Source organism: Hippichthys cyanospilos, chromosome 7, assembly GCF_059441005.1.
Source record: "Hippichthys cyanospilos isolate Australia breed blue-spotted pipefish chromosome 7, RoL_Hcya_1.0, whole genome shotgun sequence".
NCBI lineage: Eukaryota > Metazoa > Chordata > Actinopteri > Syngnathiformes > Syngnathidae > Hippichthys > Hippichthys cyanospilos.
Window position 1 is genome coordinate 10,381,681 of NC_142375.1, and position 21,805 is coordinate 10,403,485.

General features: G+C 40.5%; 1 protein-coding gene across 11 annotated transcripts in view; it reads left to right on the plus strand.

Annotated features, from left to right (window-relative positions):
- The window catches only part of nfixa (nuclear factor I/Xa), a 139,390-nt gene that overhangs the window by 45,860 nt on the left and 71,725 nt on the right, over nucleotides 1-21,805 (plus strand). For 9 of the 11 annotated variants that reach the window (XM_088418532.1, XM_088418539.1, XM_088418535.1 and 6 more), the window contains one exon: nucleotides 536-1,067. In XM_088418532.1, the coding sequence (XP_088274658.1) occupies nucleotides 536-1,067 (532 nt within the window). Of the gene's footprint in view, nucleotides 1-230; nucleotides 1,068-21,805 lie in introns of those variants that run through there. The other 2 variants (XM_088418531.1, XM_088418530.1) reach the window with 2 other exon arrangements.

A 21,805-nucleotide genomic window follows, 5' to 3' on the forward strand; every position in this document is an offset into this window, starting at 1 on the left:
TATATATATATATATATATATATATATATATATATATTCTGTTAATTTGATAATTATTGTAGTGAACATATTAAATAGTTACTGTAAGAAAAATAGAAAATCGTAATTTTGCAAATCTTACGGTTTTAATGCATACACAACAATGGGTGACACTCATCCGAAAAGGGTTAGTAAGTTACTTGTCACCTATCTTGAAGTGCCGTGCTGCAAGTATTTCCTTCAACGCGATGTCAGCCGGGGAGAGAGTGTCAGGCACTCTCTCTCTTTTTCTCTCTCTCTCCGTTTCACACACACTCTCGTACTCTCTCTCTCTTTTTCGGCGCCTCTCGTTCATTCCCTCGCTCCGCTCGCACGGAGCAGGCGCCGCTCCTCCATGCTGCGCGCCGGTGCTAACTGCCTCACCTCTCTCTTCCCGTCCTCCCCCCCACTCCCCCTGTCCCCGTCTTTTTCTCCCCCGTTCTCCCCCTCCTCGTCCTGCTTTCCCCCGTCCTCCCTCTCCTCCTCCGCCCTCCCCCCATCCTCCTCCCTCATCCAGGATGAATTCCACCCCTTCATCGAGGCCCTGCTGCCCCACGTCCGCGCCTTCGCCTACACCTGGTTCAACCTGCAGGCCCGCAAGCGCAAGTACTTCAAGAAGCACGAGAAGCGCATGTCCAAGGAGGAAGAGCGCGCCGTGAAAGACGAGCTGCTGGGGGAGAAGCCCGAGATCAAGCAAAAGTGGGCCTCGCGCCTGCTGGCCAAGCTCCGCAAGGACATCCGGCCCGAGTTCCGCGAGGACTTTGTGCTCACCATCACGGGGAAGAAGCCCCCCTGCTGCGTGCTGTCCAACCCCGACCAGAAGGGCAAGATCCGTCGCATCGACTGCTTGCGCCAGGCCGACAAGGTGTGGCGGCTGGACCTGGTCATGGTCATCCTCTTCAAAGGCAGTCCCCTGGAGAGCACGGACGGCGAACGCCTGGTCAAGTCGCCGCAGTGCACCAACCCGGGCCTGTGCGTCCAGCCGCACCACATCGGGGTGTCCGTCAAGGAGCTGGACCTCTACTTGGCCTACTTCGTCCACACGCCAGGTATGTGGGCGACTCTCCTCTCGGGGGAAGGGGGCAAGCACTGAAAACCCGAGTGGGTGCGCCTTTTTCGAAAATCGCAGAAACATGCCACACAGGGTGTCAAAAAAAACAGGGTTTTCCAAAATGAAGGCCTTGAGCGACCTTTATAACAACACTTTCATTATTCAAATTCCCTAAAAATGCCACAGGTATAATAAAACATTATCGCATTAGCTGAATAAATGTTTTGCCTTTTTTCACTAAATTTGACTCTAAGCCCACAGATTCCACACTGTGACAGAAATGTAATAAATAAGAATTTTGTTTTACGACGATAAATAAGACCATCTTGCTCATTAAATGTTCAACCAGCCATAAAATACTCTGACTGAATATTAAATAATAGAAATAGTGTCAAATTTTAATGTTATATTTTCCACTCGCTTGCCTTGCATTTGTTTACATGGCAAGGTAGAATAAAATGAAGTAGTAATTTCAGTGTGTGTATCCAAGGCATTGGTCCAACATGTCCTGGAAAGTCCATGCTGCTTTTTCCAAGTGAAGCATTTGCGCCTTTTTTATGTGTGTGTGTGTGTTTTGTATTTTTACACAATTACCGCCTCTGTCAAATGAAATATTTGCGAGACAAGGCAGAGTTATGGTTTCAAAGCTTTTTTTTTTTCCCTAATTCTGATAAAACTGCTTGTGCCATGATAAGGCCATTGTAGCCAGGGATTGTCATTTGGCCAGATTCCAGAAGTGTGTGTTGTGTGTGTTTGTGTGTGTGTGAGAGAGCTGCGAGTCTCCTGCTCTCAGGCCGCAGGCTGCTGCCACCTTCACCGTCTGCCTGAACGCCTGCGCTGCCTTGGACCTGCCTGCCAAACTCACACACACACATACATGCACACGCACACACGCAGACAGAAACACACTGTCAGCCAATTCTCATGCAGCCACCTTCACACCAACACACAACCGCACAAAGCTAAAAAAAAGAGAAAAAGAGTAGACAAACAACTCATCTTTGTAGTGTGCTTTCACACGTCAAGCCAAACATGGTTTTAGTCGCATACACACACCCACACAGCACACACACGCAGCCAAGGACCATCCGAGATATGGTTTGTTATAGCCAAAGTGTGTTGTATCGAAGCCATCAGGATGGATATACACACACACATACACACACACACATACAAATTCAGCCAAACTGCTTGCTGTAGCTTCCCATGCAACCATTTTACAGACAGCCAAAATACTCGGCTGTGTTGTAGTGTTATACCAACACACACACACACACACACGCATGCGCGCGTGGACACATGAAACACACTTCACAGCCAAAAACCTCTAAAAACCCACTTCACCATGCAACACGCAAACACCAGCTTGCGACCTAATATTATTTCAGCTGGATTTTTTTTTTTTCAAATGAGTTTCAATCAGCATCGCTCACAAATACAACCCACGTACGTAAATGACGATTCATGTTATCAAAGCATCCCCTTGTCTTCCATGCATTCACACACACGGGAACACATTCTCGCATGAACCCGCAGTCTCGGTCTGGGCCAAACAGCTCACAACTCTGGCAGCTTCACTCTGTGTTGGTTGATTTGTGGTGCATGAGGAAATCTCTTTTAATGCTTTTCCAAATGCCATATTATGTGTGAATTTCTGCTTTTCTAAATCTTTTTTTTTTTATTTTGTACAAATGTACAACACATTGACAAATTATCTGAATTGTCCTTCAGTGAGCTACGTTTTTCCGTTTTAGCAGCCCCCCTAAAATCTCTCTCAAAGTATGTGCAATAGTACAAATTACAATATTATTCTGCTTTTATTATGGTACACTTTTTTTTTTCCAACCATGCTTACTGTTTGTAATGTACATTTTTAACACATACATGACATGCACATTACAGGTATGAGTCAACATAGATTTTCAATTCAATGTTTTAAAATAAATGTGTGTGTTTGCATGTTCTGCCCTATAGAAAAATTTTAATTTAGATTTTACACAGATCTGATTGGCTGATATTAAGAATATAATGAAAATTTGCCAAGTGGTCAATGACATCATAAATTGGATCAGTAAAAAAAAACAAAAAACATTACAGTAAATACATCTCATTTACTCTCGGGACATTTTGTGCTGCTGTTGTTTAATAATCCAGGGTTTTGCGGAATATACAGTTGTATTTTTTTTTCTAATTTGTTTCCAGTATTTTTGAATAACTTTATCTTGTTTTGAATTTTTATTGAATCTTTATTAGCATCTTTGGGGGAATTTTACTGTCCCAATCGCTTGCAAATTACAAGGGTTCACTACAGTTAATTAGCCGTTCATACAGTATATCTATGTTGGTACATCTTCCGAGCAGATGATGGTAATCGGTTATAATTTTTTTTAACACGCTGATTGGATCTAAAATCCCGCGCTTGCAGAGCCTGCTTGAATTCATATTTTTTTGCCCCACACACACCAGGTGTACATAGACAAGTAGTGTCAGTTTTTCATACGTGAGTTCAGCACATGGTTGCCTAGTGGGGGACGTTGGCAATGCACGGCTCATTCGTAACGTCCACTCGCTGCGTGCGCTCTCCTGTTTGCTTAGCGGCAGTGTGCCTCAGCACTTTTCCTTCCTCCAGACACAGCCGTCTAAGTTGGCCAGAACATTTGGGGCCTGCGGAGAACCAGAGGCGGGGGGATGAAAGCAAAGACAAAGGGCGAACCGCTGTCTTCGAACCTGCCCAAAGGTCAACGGTTTTATCACGCTTGGCTCCAGTTAAGTGTCGGGTCGCCAAAGTGTAGTGTCGAGCCAGCAGTCATTGGAAGGCCCGTGTTTCTCCTCTCACGTTTTGTTGTTGTTGTTGTTTTTTTTTTCCTTCAGTCGCGCAATGAATGACACGACGTGCTCATTGTTCGTTTTGTTTGCCTTGCATTTTGCCGGGCTTTGGCATCGCCGCCTTTCCTGCTCCCGCTTGATCCCGTACACACTGTTGTTTTGTCTCCTTAAACATGGCCCTCATTGTTGCACGCGCAGAGGTAAAGTCTCCGATCATCTCTTTTGTTTATATTGTGGAAGACGAAGCGCGGTGGAGCACGAGAGTGCGCGTTGGAAGGGAGAGAGGAGGCTACGATACCGATTGTTCTGTTTGGCAGCGCCCGAGCCCGCTTGGTGTGGGAAGAAGAAAAAGACGTCTTGTGTTTTGTTTATGACAGAGTGGCATAAAGCTGCCACGGGGAATCTCTGGGCTCTCTGTCAGGCTTTCTCGGGCTGTTCTTCAGCCAGACAGTCAGCCAGCCTTCGAGATCCCGCTCTGTTTTATGAAGCACCGCGGAACAACCGTGACGGAACAAACCACACCGCCATCGTGCACGGCACGCGTCCTTGTGTTTTCAGACACCTCCGATAAAGAGTAACATGTCTTTGAATGCTGAAACTGTAACGATGGGTGGCGGGAGACACTCCAGATGAACAAAGAGTCTTCACGGTGACTTTATGTGGTTTTCTTTGAAATCCACAAAGCTCAAACAGGCCGACAATAGCGTACCTGTTCATGAGTCCCCATATGAAGCCAGCTAATGACGAGGCACCGTGCATTATTCAACGTTTCACACTGCCAATCAACGCATGCCGCTTCGCAAATATTCTAATTATACTAATTTGAGTGGCTGTTGTTCTAATTGTATTTAGCAACTGGCTATTGACTGATCTTAGGGTGTTGAAAATAGTTTGTCCGAAGCCTGATAGGAAAGGGTTCAGCTCAGCAGTGATCCCAATAAGGATAAGTGGGATAGAAAGTGGTTGGATGAACATTACTCTTGACCACTGTTAACCCCCCCCCCTTTTTTTTTTAACTTTTTATCCATTCATTCCTTATTTATTTTAACCACTTCTCCCTTCGCAAGACAGCTGGGATTCCAAATCAAAATGTCCAAAAATTAGGTCTCAAAATCAGCAATTGCAAAGAAGTAAACTACAGTTTTCAAATTGCAAACGATGTAGTTAAACACACACACACTCACACACGTTTTGTCGGTCAGTATTCTTTCTTACTTAAACGCTAATATATCTAGATTTTTTTAATATATATAATGTCATAATAGGTTCAATGGCCTATACGTTCAATTCAACACGTATAGTCAACATGTTTACAAGTTGTTTCATGAAAGAAAAATTTGAAGTGATGAAGCCACTGACCGTTTTACATTATCTGGTTTAAGTTGTTGTAGTGAATGCTCAAAAGACTGTATCATAGCTTAATCTACAATATATATATATATATATATATATATATATATATATATATATATATATATATATATGTGTGTGTGTGTGTGTGTGTGTGTGTGTGTGTGTGTGTGTGTGTGTGTGTATATATACAGGTATGTATGAACCTACCAATTTCTTCTTAGGTAGAAAAAAGCATCATAAGAGGATCTTAAAAAAAAATCTGATATTTAAGTTACAATTACAATACTGAAGAGGAAAAAAGAGGTGGAATTATTTGAGGTTTCAAAATCTTTCAGTCCTAATAGAAATTGTGTATTGATGCAATATATTATATATATATATATATATATATAATATATTGATGCAATATGATTATAATTACAAAGGCTTATTTTTTTTCCGTTTCTGGCCTCATGACCCAACTGCTCATATTTGTCTTACATATCGTTAGCCTAATAGCATAATTGCAAAGGCCCGTTTAACTTCCTGTTATAACAAATAATAATCCCAATGTTCTTGCTAAGGAATTTTTTTTTTGTTTGTTTTCCGAAAGTGTTCAACCGTGACTTGAGAAATGTGCTATTTTGCCAAGCCTTGTTATTGTTATTATTCCGATTAAACAACACCACCCTTCCCAGGTCTAAGTTTAGCACTACTTTTGTAATGTGCATGGTTTTTGCATTGTTTTTCTTTCATTTGGTGCAAAAACAACTGTCTGTCCATTACCAATGTAACAGTAGCAACTAAACAAGCAGGGAGGAATATACTTTGTATAAGCCTTTGGTGTTATTGTTGCTTCGCGCTCCCCTCAAACTGTTATTATTATAATGGAGGTAGCGATCTCTTGGTCCACAAGTGCCAACGTTCTGCATGATAAGCACAAACTGGCACGCTTCCTGTTAATGAATGAATGAGTGTGTGTTGGGATAGTGAGCTCTGACGCCTGTGAAGGTGGGTGCGTATTATCACCAGAGCAATCCATTTGCTGCCCGGCCTAATGTGTTTGAATTGATTCTTAGAACAATATGCATATTGTGCTGTCTTAGATTAAAAGGCAGCACATTTATCATTTGTCCGAGCATGGAAAGAGAGATTAAAAAAGCATTTGTCAGACCCAAAGTTAGCTCATTGCACTTACTCATACTTTGGAACTCGGTCCGCCTCTTTTATTCCTTCCGCGAGCCGCAAGTGTGATTATGAAAAGATGTTTCAAATGTGTTTCCAATCAAAGAAGAAGAAAAAAAAAAAAAACAGTGAAGCACAGGAAATTTGCAGTCACTCTGAGGGAGGTGTGAAATGTGCGCACCGTGCCATTTGTGCCGTGACCGCGCCACAGTGTGCGCTCTCCAGTGCCAGATCCCGCCTCTTTTCACGCCGGGGTCCCGTGTGGACGGAGAAACCCCCGGCGCAGAAGCCAGACCCCTGACTCACTGACCGCAGGAAAAACTGACAAAAATTGTTTGTCAAAAAAACACCACCCAAAAAATATATGTAATGTATGAGAACATAACAAATATAATGGAGAAAGTAACAAAATGAATTATTGTCAAGTTAGTTTACAACAAGATTTGTTTGCCTGGCCCCACTAGTCTAAATGTAGCAATCTGATTGATAATATGTTTCTAGAATATACATTAAGCTGCAAATTCCCTCCATTTTCACCCATCTCAAAAAGCAGACAGTTTACCACTTGCTATCAACTGACAGTTGCTGTTCTGTCACGTGACATTTGCAAGCTGAGCTGTAATTAGTCGTTACTTGAGCCGTGAGCAATTGTGATGTCATTTTAAGTTAACAGCAAGTAGATTCTGTTCAATTCATATTTCACAATGAATATTGTTGAGAATAGTGTGTTTTTACTATGAGGGTGTGCAGAACATATTAAATTTAAGACATTTTTCGACTTGACTCCGTTTTTAAGGGGGCGGGCCACAGTGAGTGACATCATGAGCCAGTGTATTGTTGGCCTGCTAAATCGTGAGCGAGTGTTGTTACTCGTGTTTGTGTGTTAGACTGATTTTTCACCTTGTGTGGGCTCTCCTTATAGCAACTCAAACCTTATCTTAAAAATAGGCTTCTAAATAGCGATCAATGATGAATGGCTCACAGCATGTTGAAGGTTTACTTACGGATTCCACAGTCCGCCTTTGTTTTGTTGACCTTCCTCTGTGAAAATAATCTGTTGTTAATTACTTCCTGATCTCGTTCCTGGCTCCCATGACATCACTTGAGCGGATGGTCCTCCTGCGTGTCTGTATGTATGCGTGGGCACAGCTCAGGATGACCCTCGGCGGTGAAGTGCGCACTGAATGAAGCAGGAGTCTGTAAGGTCCGAGGCTTTTGTGTTAGGTGCTGTGGGAACTGTGCCTGCGGAGACTAAGAAAGGCAGAGTGGCCCTGGCATTCGCGCGGTGGCCTTCGTTCACCAAGGTCTGCCCAATCAGCCATCTTTTGACACACCTTCGAGGGTGAAGATAGAAGAGAGAAGCTCTCGTTACTCGTCTCTCGTTAGTCTTGGCCGTGGAAGAGAAAGTCTGCTATTTGGACTGCTCCCGGGATCAGTCTCAGCCAAAGCCGTGCTGTGCGCTTTTGCGCTCCAACACACACAAGCAGAATCGAGCCTTGCGTTGACGACGTACTTCGATCGGTCCAAAAACCACAGGATCTTCATTCATCTCATGAGACTGCGATGACTCGAATCCACATGAGGGGGAAACAAAATAGAAGAAATATTATCATGTTGTTGTTTTAAGACTTCGTCTTCTGATAAATTGCGTGATGCCCTTTAATTTTTTTAATTCCTCTCATCGTCTGATAACCCAGAAAGAGATTAAAAATCCACACCTGTGTTTGTTTCTGTTTAGTATTTGCTGGTATGCGGAAGATTATTTCCAGAGGAATTTCAAGTCATATTGATAGAACGGGTAGGCAGTTGCTATTTTTTTTTTTTTTTCTATTTCGCTCTAATCTTCTTGTCAGTTTGAATGAAGTCAGTTGTCACATGCGCATTTCTCCTCAGGCCAGGCTCACAGTGCAGTTTTTTTTGTTTTTTTTTTACTGTGATTGAAGATGGCTTTTTGTGTGTCTTGCTAATTTTTTTTTTTTTTTTTCAAAAACTGCTTTTCTCTTTGGTGGTATGAAATGCAAATGCTGTATTAACCATTGAAATTTACCACTACAATTGCATAAAACATTTGAGTACCCAAATCCCTTTTTACATTTATTACAGGAAAGTTTAATAGTTCTTAATGAGATATGTAATAATAATAATGATAATAATAACAATAATAATAATGAATGCAGTTTGATGCACTGAGGTGGGAATTATTTGGATAGTTAATTGCCTGTCTATGTTTTGATTTCATGTTGCGTGTGTGCATTTCTCCACACCGTGGAGCCCAGTTTAATACGTAATGATTAGATTTAATTACAAGTTAAAACACTTAGCAATTATCAAATAAAAATTGCATGTAGGAAGAGCTAAATGTGATTTAAAAAAAAAATAAAAATATATATATATATATATATATATATATATATATATATATATATATATATATATATATATATATATATATATATATATATATATATATATATATTTACCTGAGCAGAATAGGCTTTTTTCAGTTTTTAATTTGACACAAAAAGCTTTGCTAGAGCAAGGGGGGAAAAAAGGGGGGGGGGGGGTGTCAAAAGCAATGAGGGGGTGTTATTGTCTGTATTAATACGGTGTCTTCCCAGCGCCGGTTCTCTTTTCAGCCTTTTGTTGCTGCTCCAACCGTGTAATGTGTCCGTCCCCAAAATCCACATAGCCACTCAGGAGTATTAGCCAGCCTCAGCAGAGGCAGACAGGAGGAGGAGAAGCGTACGAGGTGAGGAAAAAAGTGTGACGGGCAATGCTCACTATCAGGCTGGCCTGCCAGGGTGAGGGGAACCACGGATAATGGCTTATTCACCAAGCTGTGCCCACTGCCAGGCCCGAGCATTGGCTCCTCCTGTCGGAGTAGTTTCAGTCACAGTCGAAATACCTCCTTCACTTTCAAGGGGATCAATTTAAAGTTAAGAGGGTATAATGCGTGTTTTAGGCAAGGCCGCATTATTTATATCGCATATTTCACAGGCAAAGACACAACGCTGAAAATACATTTACAACAGCTATCAATATTCAGATGCCAGGCAGAAAAAGCAAATGTAGCTTAAAATTACAGAATTACAGAATTACAGAAACAATATATTTAAACAACATTTAAAATTATTTAAAATATTTAAATGGAAAATAAGTTTTCATTTATATTAACAATTGGGTAAAAATATAATTATAATATCTGTCAAATGAAAGCTCACAACGCAATTTTGGTAAAAATTCACACCAAAATGAGAATTATATATATTTATATATTACTTGAAACAAAGCGCAGACACTTTTTTGCTTCAGCTGGCCCTAAAAATCAATGCGATGGGCCGTATCTGGTCCCGGGCTTCAAGTTTGCGACCACTGTTTTAAATCCACATGCTGAAAATGCTGTGTCTCTCAAAAAAGATGCTAGAAGGATGTGTAAAAAAAAAAAAAAAAATCCTGCTGAGTTTAGCACATCTGCTTGACGAGGGGAAAAAACGTGAACAAATGTAACGCTGCAAAGGAGTCTGATGTTCGGAAAGTGAAAGGCAGAGTTGTCGGCTGTCTTTGGCACGGCACTATCACTTGCACGCAAGATGCCAAATTTTCATATACACTCCCTGCCAACCTCCTCCCTCTGATCCTTGCTTTCTTCTCATCTCTTTTTCATGTTCCTCTTTCACACGTTCCCCTTTTCTTTTATTCCTCTTTAGGGTTCAAACGAAGGCCCTCCCCTAGCCTCATTAGCACCGAGGATTCCTGATTGCTGCTTCACAAAAATGTAAAATGATTTGTAAGTGCAAACATTTTAGTGCTCAATAGGACCATGATTTGTGTTTTTTTTTGAACGCCGGCCATCAAAAAGGTTTTGAGCCTTGACTGTGGGACGTTTTTTTTTTTCTTTTTTCCTTTTTCTTTTCAGTGGCTATCCCTAGCCTTTTTTTTGTATTGACTCACAAAATTGAATAGCAGGACAGCAATTTTGCCTTGCAGTTAAAGGGCTATGGCTTTGAATTTTGGTCACACGTTCCAAAAAACATGCATGTTGTCTCATGGACCCATGGGCCTATTGAAAGGCTGTGTAGAATTTTGATGAATAAAATGTATTAGTCTCCCAAAAGTAGAAATAGGTGACATGGTCTTAGCTTTTGTTTCATTTAGATGAATTGCATTGCGTTGGTCAAATTCGACATTATGACATACTCAAATTTTTCTAATTTCAACAATTATTTTCAAAAATAAATTAAGGTGATTGTTCAACCTTATGTAAAATTACAGGCAATGATTCAAATAGGATATATGTATTACAAACTACCATCTTTTAACCCATGAAAAATAAATAAATAAATAAATAAATAAATAATGCCTGTGTGGCATGCAATCGAGGGAGAACATAAAGACATTTGCAGCACAAGAATGTCATCTATAGGTATTGCTAAAATTAATAAGCTTTTAAAAACCTATTACATGCATTCTGTTTAGATTCTCACTGAGCTCAAGTCTCAACCGATTTTATGTGGCTGTTCAACTTCCAAGTTTTGTTTATAGTATGAATACGTCTGTACATATATATATATATATATATATATATATATATATATATATATATATATATATATATATGTGTGTGTGTTTGTGTGTTTGTGTGTCTATCTTGGTTTGTTTTGTGGGTTTTGCTTGTCAGTAAAGTTAAAATTAGTTTGTGGAGCGTCACCAGGGCGCCGTTTGATGTTGATGACACCGCGAGAAGGCGAGCGGTTTATAGAAGATAGACGACCGTGGTGGGGTGGGGTGGGGTAAGGGGGTGTTTGCGGCGAATGAGCTCGCTTGCTGAGAAGCACAGCATAATGCAGAGAATCAAATTTGGCATGCATCTGTGTAAGCGAGTAAGCTTCAAATCAGTTTGGACACAGATCTAGGACACTAGACGGAGAGAAGAAAGCGGGATGAAACAGGATAGGGAGAGACGTGATGGGGGTGTCGATGGGTGAGACTGTTGGGGAGGGAGGGTGAGGTAAGAAGAGTCCCTCAATGACGACTTGAAAAACGATAAATAAATGGAGTGGCGGTAAACAAGGCCTCGGCGCTCCATCAAAAGACGCCATTCATGTGTGAACAGGAGAGTCTCTCTTTTCTCTTGAGGAGACACAGAAAGGAAGCCAGTGACGCTGACGGGAGCACGGCGCTTGTTTAGATAACAGGATGAGCTTGGAGGGGAATGGCAATAGTGTGTGTGTGTGTGTGTGTGTGTCTGTGTGTAGTTGTTAATGTTTGTGTTTTACTTTTGAGGGAGGGGCAGAGCAGATGGAAGGTGGACGCAGACTTAACGAGTGGGGTAAGATGGGGGCGGGGGGGGGGGGGGTTTTGTTTGTTCTTTATCACTAGTGTGGATTCGGGGGGGTGTAGAATGGACCAGTGACGACGTGCTAAGCAGCGTAGGGTTTTGTGTTCTTTTGGCAAAGCGTATGTGCGTGTATGCACAAGTGCGCGTGTGAAAGCATATGTTCACATGTCTCATCTACTTTCTTCTCGTATTTACTATGCATGATATTATCTCTCCACTGGTAAAGCGAAACCTTTGAGTTGGGCTCCCAGGGACACCCCGGTGAACCGGCCGCAGCGAGGCCGCTCCCCAGTGCAGCTGGTAGTCATTCAAGGCATCATCCGATCAGTGAAGTAGTCTTTTCCTGTATTTTTTTTCCTTGCAAACTTTTCAATTAATTGGCGTTTATGTCTATCAAGCCTGAAGTTACTTCAAAGCACTTAGTGGGTTGTGAGTGGAAGAGCGGGGTACACAAGCCAAGGAAGTGGCACTTTTAAAAAGCTTTAATTCACTCGCTGTATTCATTCAAGCCACGTTCGAATGAAAACATTAACAATTCTTCTGCTTTTTAACTTGTTAACGTTTAAGAGCACATCTTAGTTCAGCGCGGTGGCCTTGTCTGGCGCGCGTCTCTTGAAATTCCACTGATCTGAAAGCAGGAGAATAGTGCGGGTTTAATTTTTTTGTTGAAAATGCAGCGAGAGATTCCTTTGTATGTTATCAGCATCATCAAGCATGCCAGTTCGATCAATTTCTCTCTTTTGTCACTTCGCAAAATTGTCCGTCGATTATAGTTTCATTCATGCCGGGCTTTCAAAACTGTTTCTCTGTGCAACTAGCAGTTGATTTTAGGGTTGCCATGCCACTCGGCAACCCCCCTTCTCTCTGTCCTCTGTCTTGCCCCCCCCCAACCCCTCTGCCGCCTGTTCCCCTCACATTTATTGGACCCAAATTTGGCTGGCACCATGGCAACCGTGGCTCCCAGGGATCCTTTGCCTGGGTAGAATCCAAGGTGCCTCCAGGGTGGCACTGGCTGGTTCCGTCTGCATCCGTGGTCTGTCGCCACAACCGGTTGCTAGGGTGAGGCCACCGGTGCCCCTAACCCTGACTATCATGTCTATTGAGTAACTAGCATCTAACGTGACCCGCTGTAGCCGGTCGAATTAGCCAGCGCTTCAGGCCTGAGCTACTGCAGCAAAGCATTTTACCAGGACGCATATTGATGTGGTATGGCTTGGTGCCCAGCCCTGCCTCCCACATGAGAGGCAGACAAGAGAATGAAAGGAAGGAAGGCAGCATACATGGGAGTGCATTTGAAATGTATAATATATGAGCAAACACGCTGGATATTGGGTGCGTATGCAAATATCTACTGGGGTACTTTTATTTCTTCTTGTGTTTTCACACACACACTGTTCAAGAAATATGGTTCGTGGTAGATATTTATGTCGTGATGACTCACTTGAATGGATGTGAAACGAGAAAAAAAAGTCGACAGTTGAGGTTTTGGAGTGGCTTTGAGCCTTCAGGTAATACGGAGATCCTCAGCATTAGGGAACATAATGAAAGAATCGTTGTCCCTTGACTGGATTATTTAATAGTTGTCGATTTTTCAGCAAATACTTGGGAGAAAATGTAGTTTGTTTCGCCAATATTAGGTTTAAAGACATGATAGCTACTTTTGGCCCCAAAAGGTGTAGATTCATCCAAGTACCGGGTCTGCGATCCAGAGCTCCAGTGCTGCATATGACTCTTTTATTATTCTGCTATGGCGCTTAGTGACTGTAAAAAAAAAACAGCACTTCATCTACAGTACAATTGATTTGATTAATTGAACATATAAACTCAATACAAATGAAAAACAAAGAAGAAAACAAATCAGCACTAGGTATAGCACTTTGCGTTTTCAAAAAGAGGAGGAAAAAGTACAAGAACTGGTCAGATCTTACCCCTTGTTTTCGCTAAGTGGGTCTGACAAATGCTTTTTTAATCTCTCCTATATATATATATATATATATATATATATATACTTGGTAAATTATACAGATGTCATAAATAAAACAAAACAGAAATACACACCTCTTAATTCACAATTTTCTACAGAATATCCAGTGATATTCTTGATTCATATATTTAAGTAACAGTTTTTTTAACCTTTCTTTGCAGACTCTATATGATTCACAATTTTTCATATCTATTCCATAATTATTCTACAAATTAACACCTTTAACAGAGACACACATTTGATTTTGTTGGTTCTTGTCTTGGATTTTTTTTAAATCACTTGTGCTTCTCAGATTATAACATCCCTCTTTTTTTTTTCAAAAAACTCATTGCTGTGGCAGAGTTACATTACATTATACATTATTTGAACTGTTTTGAAATCAGGTCAAGTCAAAAAAATTGAGCTTGAGTTTAATTGAATGATGATAAATTAGTTGGTTCTGTATATTTTGAATGACTGATAATTCATATTGCTCTTTATTTGAGTATTGACAACATGCATGATTTATATATCAATTCTTTATTCAAGAAATCCTTGGTTTTGTAAATAACACTTATAGTTTTAGAGATTTTTCTTTTACATGTTCAATATAGTGTTTCCAACTTCTTCATAACACTATATTTGTCATTAATATATAATATAAACAACATAAAAAAAATCTAGGAATGTAGTGTAGAATTACATGTAGTTTATTTAGTTTTTCTATATTGAATTGTAACTTGAGATTATGGTGATCTTGTGACATTTTTATAAAACGTTTTTAGATGTTATCCCTACATTTTAGATGAATACTAACATCACCAGACTATGCAGCAACACACAAGGAGCTGTTTGCTAAAAAGGGTGGCACTTCAAATCAAAATACATATTTATCATTGATATTGATTTGCATTTTAGGGTGTCTGCAGGTGTTCATTTTATTAATGAGAGTTACTTAAAAGGATATTTTCCAAACATGCAGTTATCCTTGCTGTAGGTGTCAAAGACATTGTGGCTTCTGGTATTTTTTGCTTTTTATGGAAGACAGTCAGCTCTGAAAGTTTGCCCCCATTATCTAACTTATTTTTAAGATAATATTGCATACTGCTATTAGCTGTTGTACATGAGTGTCAAACTCATTTTTGTCTCTGGTCACTTTGTAGTCATGGCTTCCCGCATAAATTTGTTTGACGGTTATGATTGCAATACATTTGAGTACACTCCTCGGCTGCAACCAGAAGAGGTGCTGTTGAGTCAATGTCAATACTTTGCACACTAAAGAAGTCAAACTGGATGTCAAATGATGATGCCGGTATTAGCTGTATAAAGTGTCCCCAACATCAACAAAGAAGATTGATTTGAACACCCATCTCCAGTTTACAAGGAAACGGGTCTTGGAGAAATGGCTCCCGCATGTGTGGAGAGCTGCACGTCGACTCAGCGGGAAAGGAATGGGAATCTCATCACCTTGTTCCCCGGGAGTCGAAGTCAGTATCCGTGATAGGTCAAGGGCCAATCGCTGTAGCATTAGGTCTTCCTATTTGATGAGAGTAGCAGTTACAACGTTTGACTGAGCTGGGATTCAGATCAACAAGCCAGTTTGTCGAAGGATTTACGGGCAGTTTAATCACACCGGTGTTTTGATTGTCTCCCGCACTGGCGGGTTTGTTAACTATTGAGATGCCCCTTTGCAGTCCGTTCCTCTGTTCTCCCACTTTGTGAAGACAAAATCAGCGTGTCTTCCGTTCGCGAGTGAGTGGAGTTCGTGGCAGGCAAACAGTGCATTCGTCATGCGAGGTGTGCTAGGAGATATGGTGTGTGATGTATGACGATGTTGGCGAAGGCGTGCGCGCTCGACGCTGCCAGCGTTTGTAAATTGGCCCAAGGTAGAAAGTTGAAGGGAAGGAGTAAAACAGCTTTTTCTTTGGAGTGAGTACACTGGACTGTAGAGAATTGTCAAGTTTTAGTGTGTTTTTGCAGGCTCTTTGTATTCACGCTGACCAGAAATTGGGGGTTAGATTGAGGATCGTGACAGATTAATGAAGCGCCTTTCCTGCAATTACCCTCCTCGCCTCTATTTACTCTTTCTGTCTCTTGAGCCTTTTCTCCTCTTTCTCATGTGCTCCTTCGAGCAGTCATTCTTTCCCGCCACCATTTTTTTTTAATGTCACCTCATTTAGGACCAGTATAAAATCACTGTAGCAAAAGTAAGAGGATGGTCAATTGGAGAAATGTGCTCCTAATTTGTGGTTGATTGTTATCTTGAAAAGCAGCCTGGAAGTGCTGCTGGTTTTGGCTTTCACTTGTTTTGGCGTTCACAGCGCGTTGCTTTGAATGATGATACCATATACATGATGGATACTTAATGAGATAAAATTGTAAATATGCAGCTTCTAAAATAGTTTCTACATCTTGCATTTAGTTGTCAACTAGTTCACATCTGTTGGTTCAGAAGAATGCTGTAAATTTATAAACACTGAGCTTTATTAACACTTCACCAGAAGCTTAATTTAAGTAGATTACATGACTGTAATCTACTTATGTGCATGCTATGTATTTAGTGTTCGATGCAAAAGGATACCATATTTTTCTCATCTAGTGGCTGGAGGCATTTTGTACTTTGATTACCAAGTTTGTATTAGGCCGAGAGTTACAGTAAGATACAATACCAGTCAAAAGGAATACATTCAAATTTCAATGAGCTCAAACACTTTAACAGGTGAAGAAATTCTAACTGTTATCTCTTGAAAATTCACAGTTGCAAATGAAAGTCATTTTAAATAATATTTTTATTTAAAGTACATGTGTAAATGGCCAAAACTAACCAAAAAGGAGTTAAAAAGAAACTGAGACACGCTTTGGGTTAAATGAAAACCTTTCCAAACCTTTAACTGTTACTGCATGTATGATTTACTTTGGCATCCAGAGTGACTTCCTGAACTAGACAAGTGGACACACTTTTTTTTTTAAGGTCAAGTGCACAAGCCCCTCCCCCCATCACCTGACCATTGACCTCTACTTAGAAAACGCCTGAAGCGTAGAAAGGTTTTTGCGGGGGATCAGTTAAGCTTGACATAATGGGTTAATCCTAGCATAGCTCGTTGGATAGTAAATGCTTCACACTGGTGTTAATGGGATGCTACCTCTAAGCTCGGTGCCAACTGCCGTGCATCTTATCTCTTCCGTCTCGTGCCAAGTAAAATTCAGTGGGCATGCTATATCCGTGCCTAGCGATGTCCTTAAACAAGCTCATCTCTATTAATGCAGAAGGTAATTTATTATCAGCTTCCAGACGCCAGAGTACACCTGCCCTTTCTCTGGCCTTTATGTTGTCTCTGCCTGACGAAAAGGAGCAGGAGGACAAAGAAATTGTGGTACTGTACATGGCAAGTGTGTGACTGTTGTTGATTAAAAGTTGTTGTTGTAATGGCACAGCTTAAAATGCCAGGTGGTGGATGTGTAATGCTAATCTCTTATCTAATTTTGAGGTCCAGGGGTGAAGCTCTTAATCTGTAACAAACACATACACTCCCACATAGCCTTACACACATATGGGTGCAGACGCTGACACCCCCCCCCCCCCCCCACACACACACACACACACACAAACACGTGAGACAAACACATGTAAATGTAATGTAACCTCAAACACGTCAACATTTACAGTTAGACTATCAATAATACATTTTCAGCATATTTTACATGTTCGTCTAGTGGTTATCACATCTGCATCACAGCTGGATCACAAAGATTTAGGGTTCAAATCTACTGTAGTCTCTTGTCTTTCTGTGTTTTGTTTGCATATTCTCCCTGTGGTAGTCTAAGTTTTCAATGCTGTACTTCATTTCCTACCACATTCCAAAAACATATTTCATACATTAATTCAAGAGTATAAACGCTTGGATTAGGTGAGAATGTTGGCTAACTGTCAACATTTTTCTGTATGTGCCCTTCAGTAAACTCACCTTAGCTCCAGGTCAGAAGCAACCATAATGACAGCAAACACTCATGAAAATGGAAGAATGGGTGTCATCTGATCTCATGAGGCTTCGGTTTTGTGTTTTGACTCTTTTTTTTTTGGGACAAACACCAATACAACATTAAAACCAACACAAAAACTAAAACACCTCTTCAAAGGATGAGTAGTTTTTTTGTTTGTTTGTTTATTTTACAAGAGGTTAAATTCCCTGAAGGTTCACATCAGGTAAGGATGCATCCTTCCAGTTAGTAAAGGTTTTGCAATCATCATATTGTCATTACTTAAAAAACAAAAAAACAATTTGAAATTAGAACAGGCAAACAAGTCTTGGAAAAGTCAACCAAAGTGACGGAATGTGCTGTGTTTGATGTGGTAGAAGAAGTGTCATACCCTACGTATGAATAATTTGATCAATGCGGTCGGTGCATGTGTGGTTACTAGTTGAGTCACGCCCTGTGGATTCATGTTTTTGCTGTGCTCAGTGGATCAAGGTGATCAAGTAGGATGAGGGTTGACTGGTTGCTCCAGTCTTCACCTCACTTCAACTCACGCCACCGCTTGATGAGGATTTCAAATCTTTTCAGCCTTTCAAATTTAGATTCTCTTCATACAATGATCATCCATTACTGTTTATCAAAAACAGTTTTACTCTTACCGACATGCTTTAAACACATGTATTTTTTATTTAATCATCTATTCATTTTTAAGTATTCCTTAGGACATTTTCAAGATCTTTTTTTTCCATAGTTGGTCACTTTCATTTGAGGTTTACTGAAAAACTGAAACATAAAACAAACAAAAGTTACACTTTTTAAAAATCAAATATGTTAACAAAACCATAGAATTTCATGGATCAAAACAGTGCTTGCTTAATGCTAATATTAATGCTATAATGTAAAATAGTATTTACAGGCTACCAAATTGAGAAATTTCTAACTTTGCTACTTTAGGACAAATGAAGAAAGTAAACATGCAGCAATACTCGCAGGCACATATACTCTTGCCTCTGAGAACGATGATTATTCCTGAAGTTTATATAGGGACCATCTCTGCCTCTTTTATGATTAACGCTGAATCTGTACGAGTTGATGGCCTGTCAATTGCCAATTAAAAAAGAGGGACGCAAATTTGTGTGCGTAACACTTATTTAGTTAGTAATTAGGAAGCTTTTATTAAAGACAATGTTGGAGTATCAAGCTCCTCAAAAAAAAAAAATAAAGAAAGTTGTGAACCTCTCAAAAAGCACTGTAAGGGCTGTAATATCCAAGAATTTAATCTGTCACTACAAAGAAGCCAAAAACAAAAACATACCCAATTTGCATATGAAGAAGAAGGCAAGGAAAAGGAAGAAGAAGAAGAAGAAGAGGAGGAGGAAGTTATTGATCTTTTAGTAGCTAACAAGCAGCTACACTTTCAAGTTTACTCATGCATTATTGTTGAAGCATTCTTTGTAAGTGACTTTAAGGACACTATTAAATATTTGCATGTGCAGATAACTTTATTCATGCGTGAACTAAATGGTAGTTAGTATTTGTTGACTTGACATGTCATCGCTAGCATGCTAACGCTAATCAGAATTGCTAACAGGTTAGCATTGGCGAATTTTGTGGCGTCTAAGAATTCAAACGTATCGAAGAGAAATAGGAGTAGTTTTAGTCACTTACGTCAACTTGCGTTCTATATTTGTACTATTAAAAAAAAACAAAAAACGATTCAACCATAGCAGATTATTAAAAAAAACAACAACAACTGGGAGGACAGTGGAGGGCGATTATTTAAAGGAATAATTAAAAACAAAAATATTTGCTAATGACGGCCCTACTGTATACGTAAAAAGAATTGCTCAGAAATGTGCTATCAGTAAACCACACCGTAGCTAAAGAGCTGTATGCCTTCAGTGCATTGGTTTTAGGTGTCCCCCTCATTTGCTCATATAAAAAACCTGTTCAAGCTTTTAAAAGGATTAAGCCATTTTCTTTGTTTGATATACTTTACAATTTAGCAGAATTAGAGTAAATTGTGTAACATGTTTCCCTTGGGTTTCCCCTTTTTTGTTTTTCTCTTGTGGTGGCAGGTGTGGTGGCCATGTGTTTTAATTTAGCTGTATGTTGCAGATCAAGCTAAGAGGAGACGTGCGGGAGGGAGTGAGAAACGTGTCGCCCGGGGCGCCGGGTCATCTGAGGTGAAATGTCTCCGCAGGCGTGTGGGCAGGGTGCGGCTAAGTGAGAGGGAGGAGCTACGTGCAGAGTGGCGTTGTATTACTTGTGGGGAGATGATGGCTTCCAATGAAAAGTTTAAGGAAGGAAGGAAGGAGGTGGGCTGCACTGGACTTCATCTGTGAGCAAGAGTTCCTAATAAAGGAGAAAATGTGTGTTGAGTTGAGGAGTGCAGAACCTCTGCTAAAAGATTGTGAAGATTTTCTTGTGGGACATGAGGAAGGGAGGCGAGACAGATAGTGTAGCTTGTCAAGGTGAAACGTAAGAAGGGTGAGGCAGAGGAGGAAAAGATGAGAAGCGGGGAGGGGAAAGAGAGCAAGCTCCTCTGCTGGGCGGGTTTCTTGAGGTCGCGGCTCTGAATATCACATCGGAATGTGGAACGCTGACACGCTGCCAATGCAAACACACCGGCTGCACCGCTGCCGTGCCCAGTGGCTGTCAAGGGTTGCTTTATGTACACACACACATGCGCGCGCACACACACATGCACACTCAAGATGCATGTACGCACTCTCATGCAGAATGTCCGGTCCGCAGTGAGGTTGGACAACAAAGAAAATCAATTTTTTTGCACAAACTGGCTTGGGGGCACACTTTGACTTGTACAAATATCCGCGCTGTCGACACACCCGCACACGGCGCCATGCTTTTCAACTGAGAGGCCTCTTTTAGTCGCTGGGCTGGGAAATTCTTACTCTCGCGTGTGCCATCTAATGAAATGTCTTTTTTGTGTGTGTAGGAAGAGCATTTTAATGGACCATGGCAGCATAGCTCAAACGCAGGGAGCTGTGAGTTATTACAGCTGTGACACACATAATTATTCATGTATGGACACGCACATGTTCGAAGATGTGATTCATTTACAAACTTGTTAAAACACACTTGCATGTGTAAAGGGACTAAATTAACCCTGCGTTGGTCACACGGGGGTTGATCATAAAACTGATTCAACGAGTCAGGAAAGTACCTGGAAAGACAGACAAACATTGTTTATAGAAATCAAAAACATTTAATAAAAATCGGCGTGTACAAACAGCCCACGGGACAAATGCAGCTTTAACAAACAACATGCCCTAATTGGTAGCCAGGTGTGTCATCCACTTGAATAAATAAATGCCCCACCACAAAGAGACAGCTTCTTAATTGTTTGCCCCTTGGTGGTACCCCCGAGAAGCTGTAATCACCTTGACTATGACACTCCCAAAATCATGATGTATGTGGCATCTATAAAGATGTCGCAGGGGTTGGACTTGACCATTTTGGGCAATACTGATTTGGCCAAATATGGGACAAGTAAGTGCATAAAAAATGATAAGAAAGAAACAGAGATGTCAACAAGCTAGTTAATATGATATGATATGATATACAGACTTAATTACTTGAGCTATTTTATAATGTGTTAGTACTGAGTAATATAGCTATCTATCATTTTTCAAGTGCAATTATACTCACAGATAGGCTTAAGCTCAACATTGCTTAATTTGGACAAGAGAACGGTCAGAAGTTTGGAAACACCTTCAAATATATATTAAGGTAATTAGAGCTATTAACTTTTTATAACGTAGAGCAGTGAACTGAAAGTCATTGCAGGTTATAAAGAATCATCCAAATCATAAAGCTGATGGAAAAAAATGTAAGTTGTAAGATGCGCAAAGCTGCATTCTGGGCAAAAGTACTCACTTCAAACAATCTAAATTATGAAACATATTTTGTTTTCAGAATGAAGAATACTGAATGTGAGGGCATTTTCACAACACAAGATTTTGTGTTCAATGCCTATATTTACACCGTATCTACTGAATGAAAGAAAATACTCTCCTCTTTAATCGACTAATAGACACCTAGTACACTTTGCAGTCAAGTAAAACTAAAGAAGGAAACTAATCATTCTCCTTTA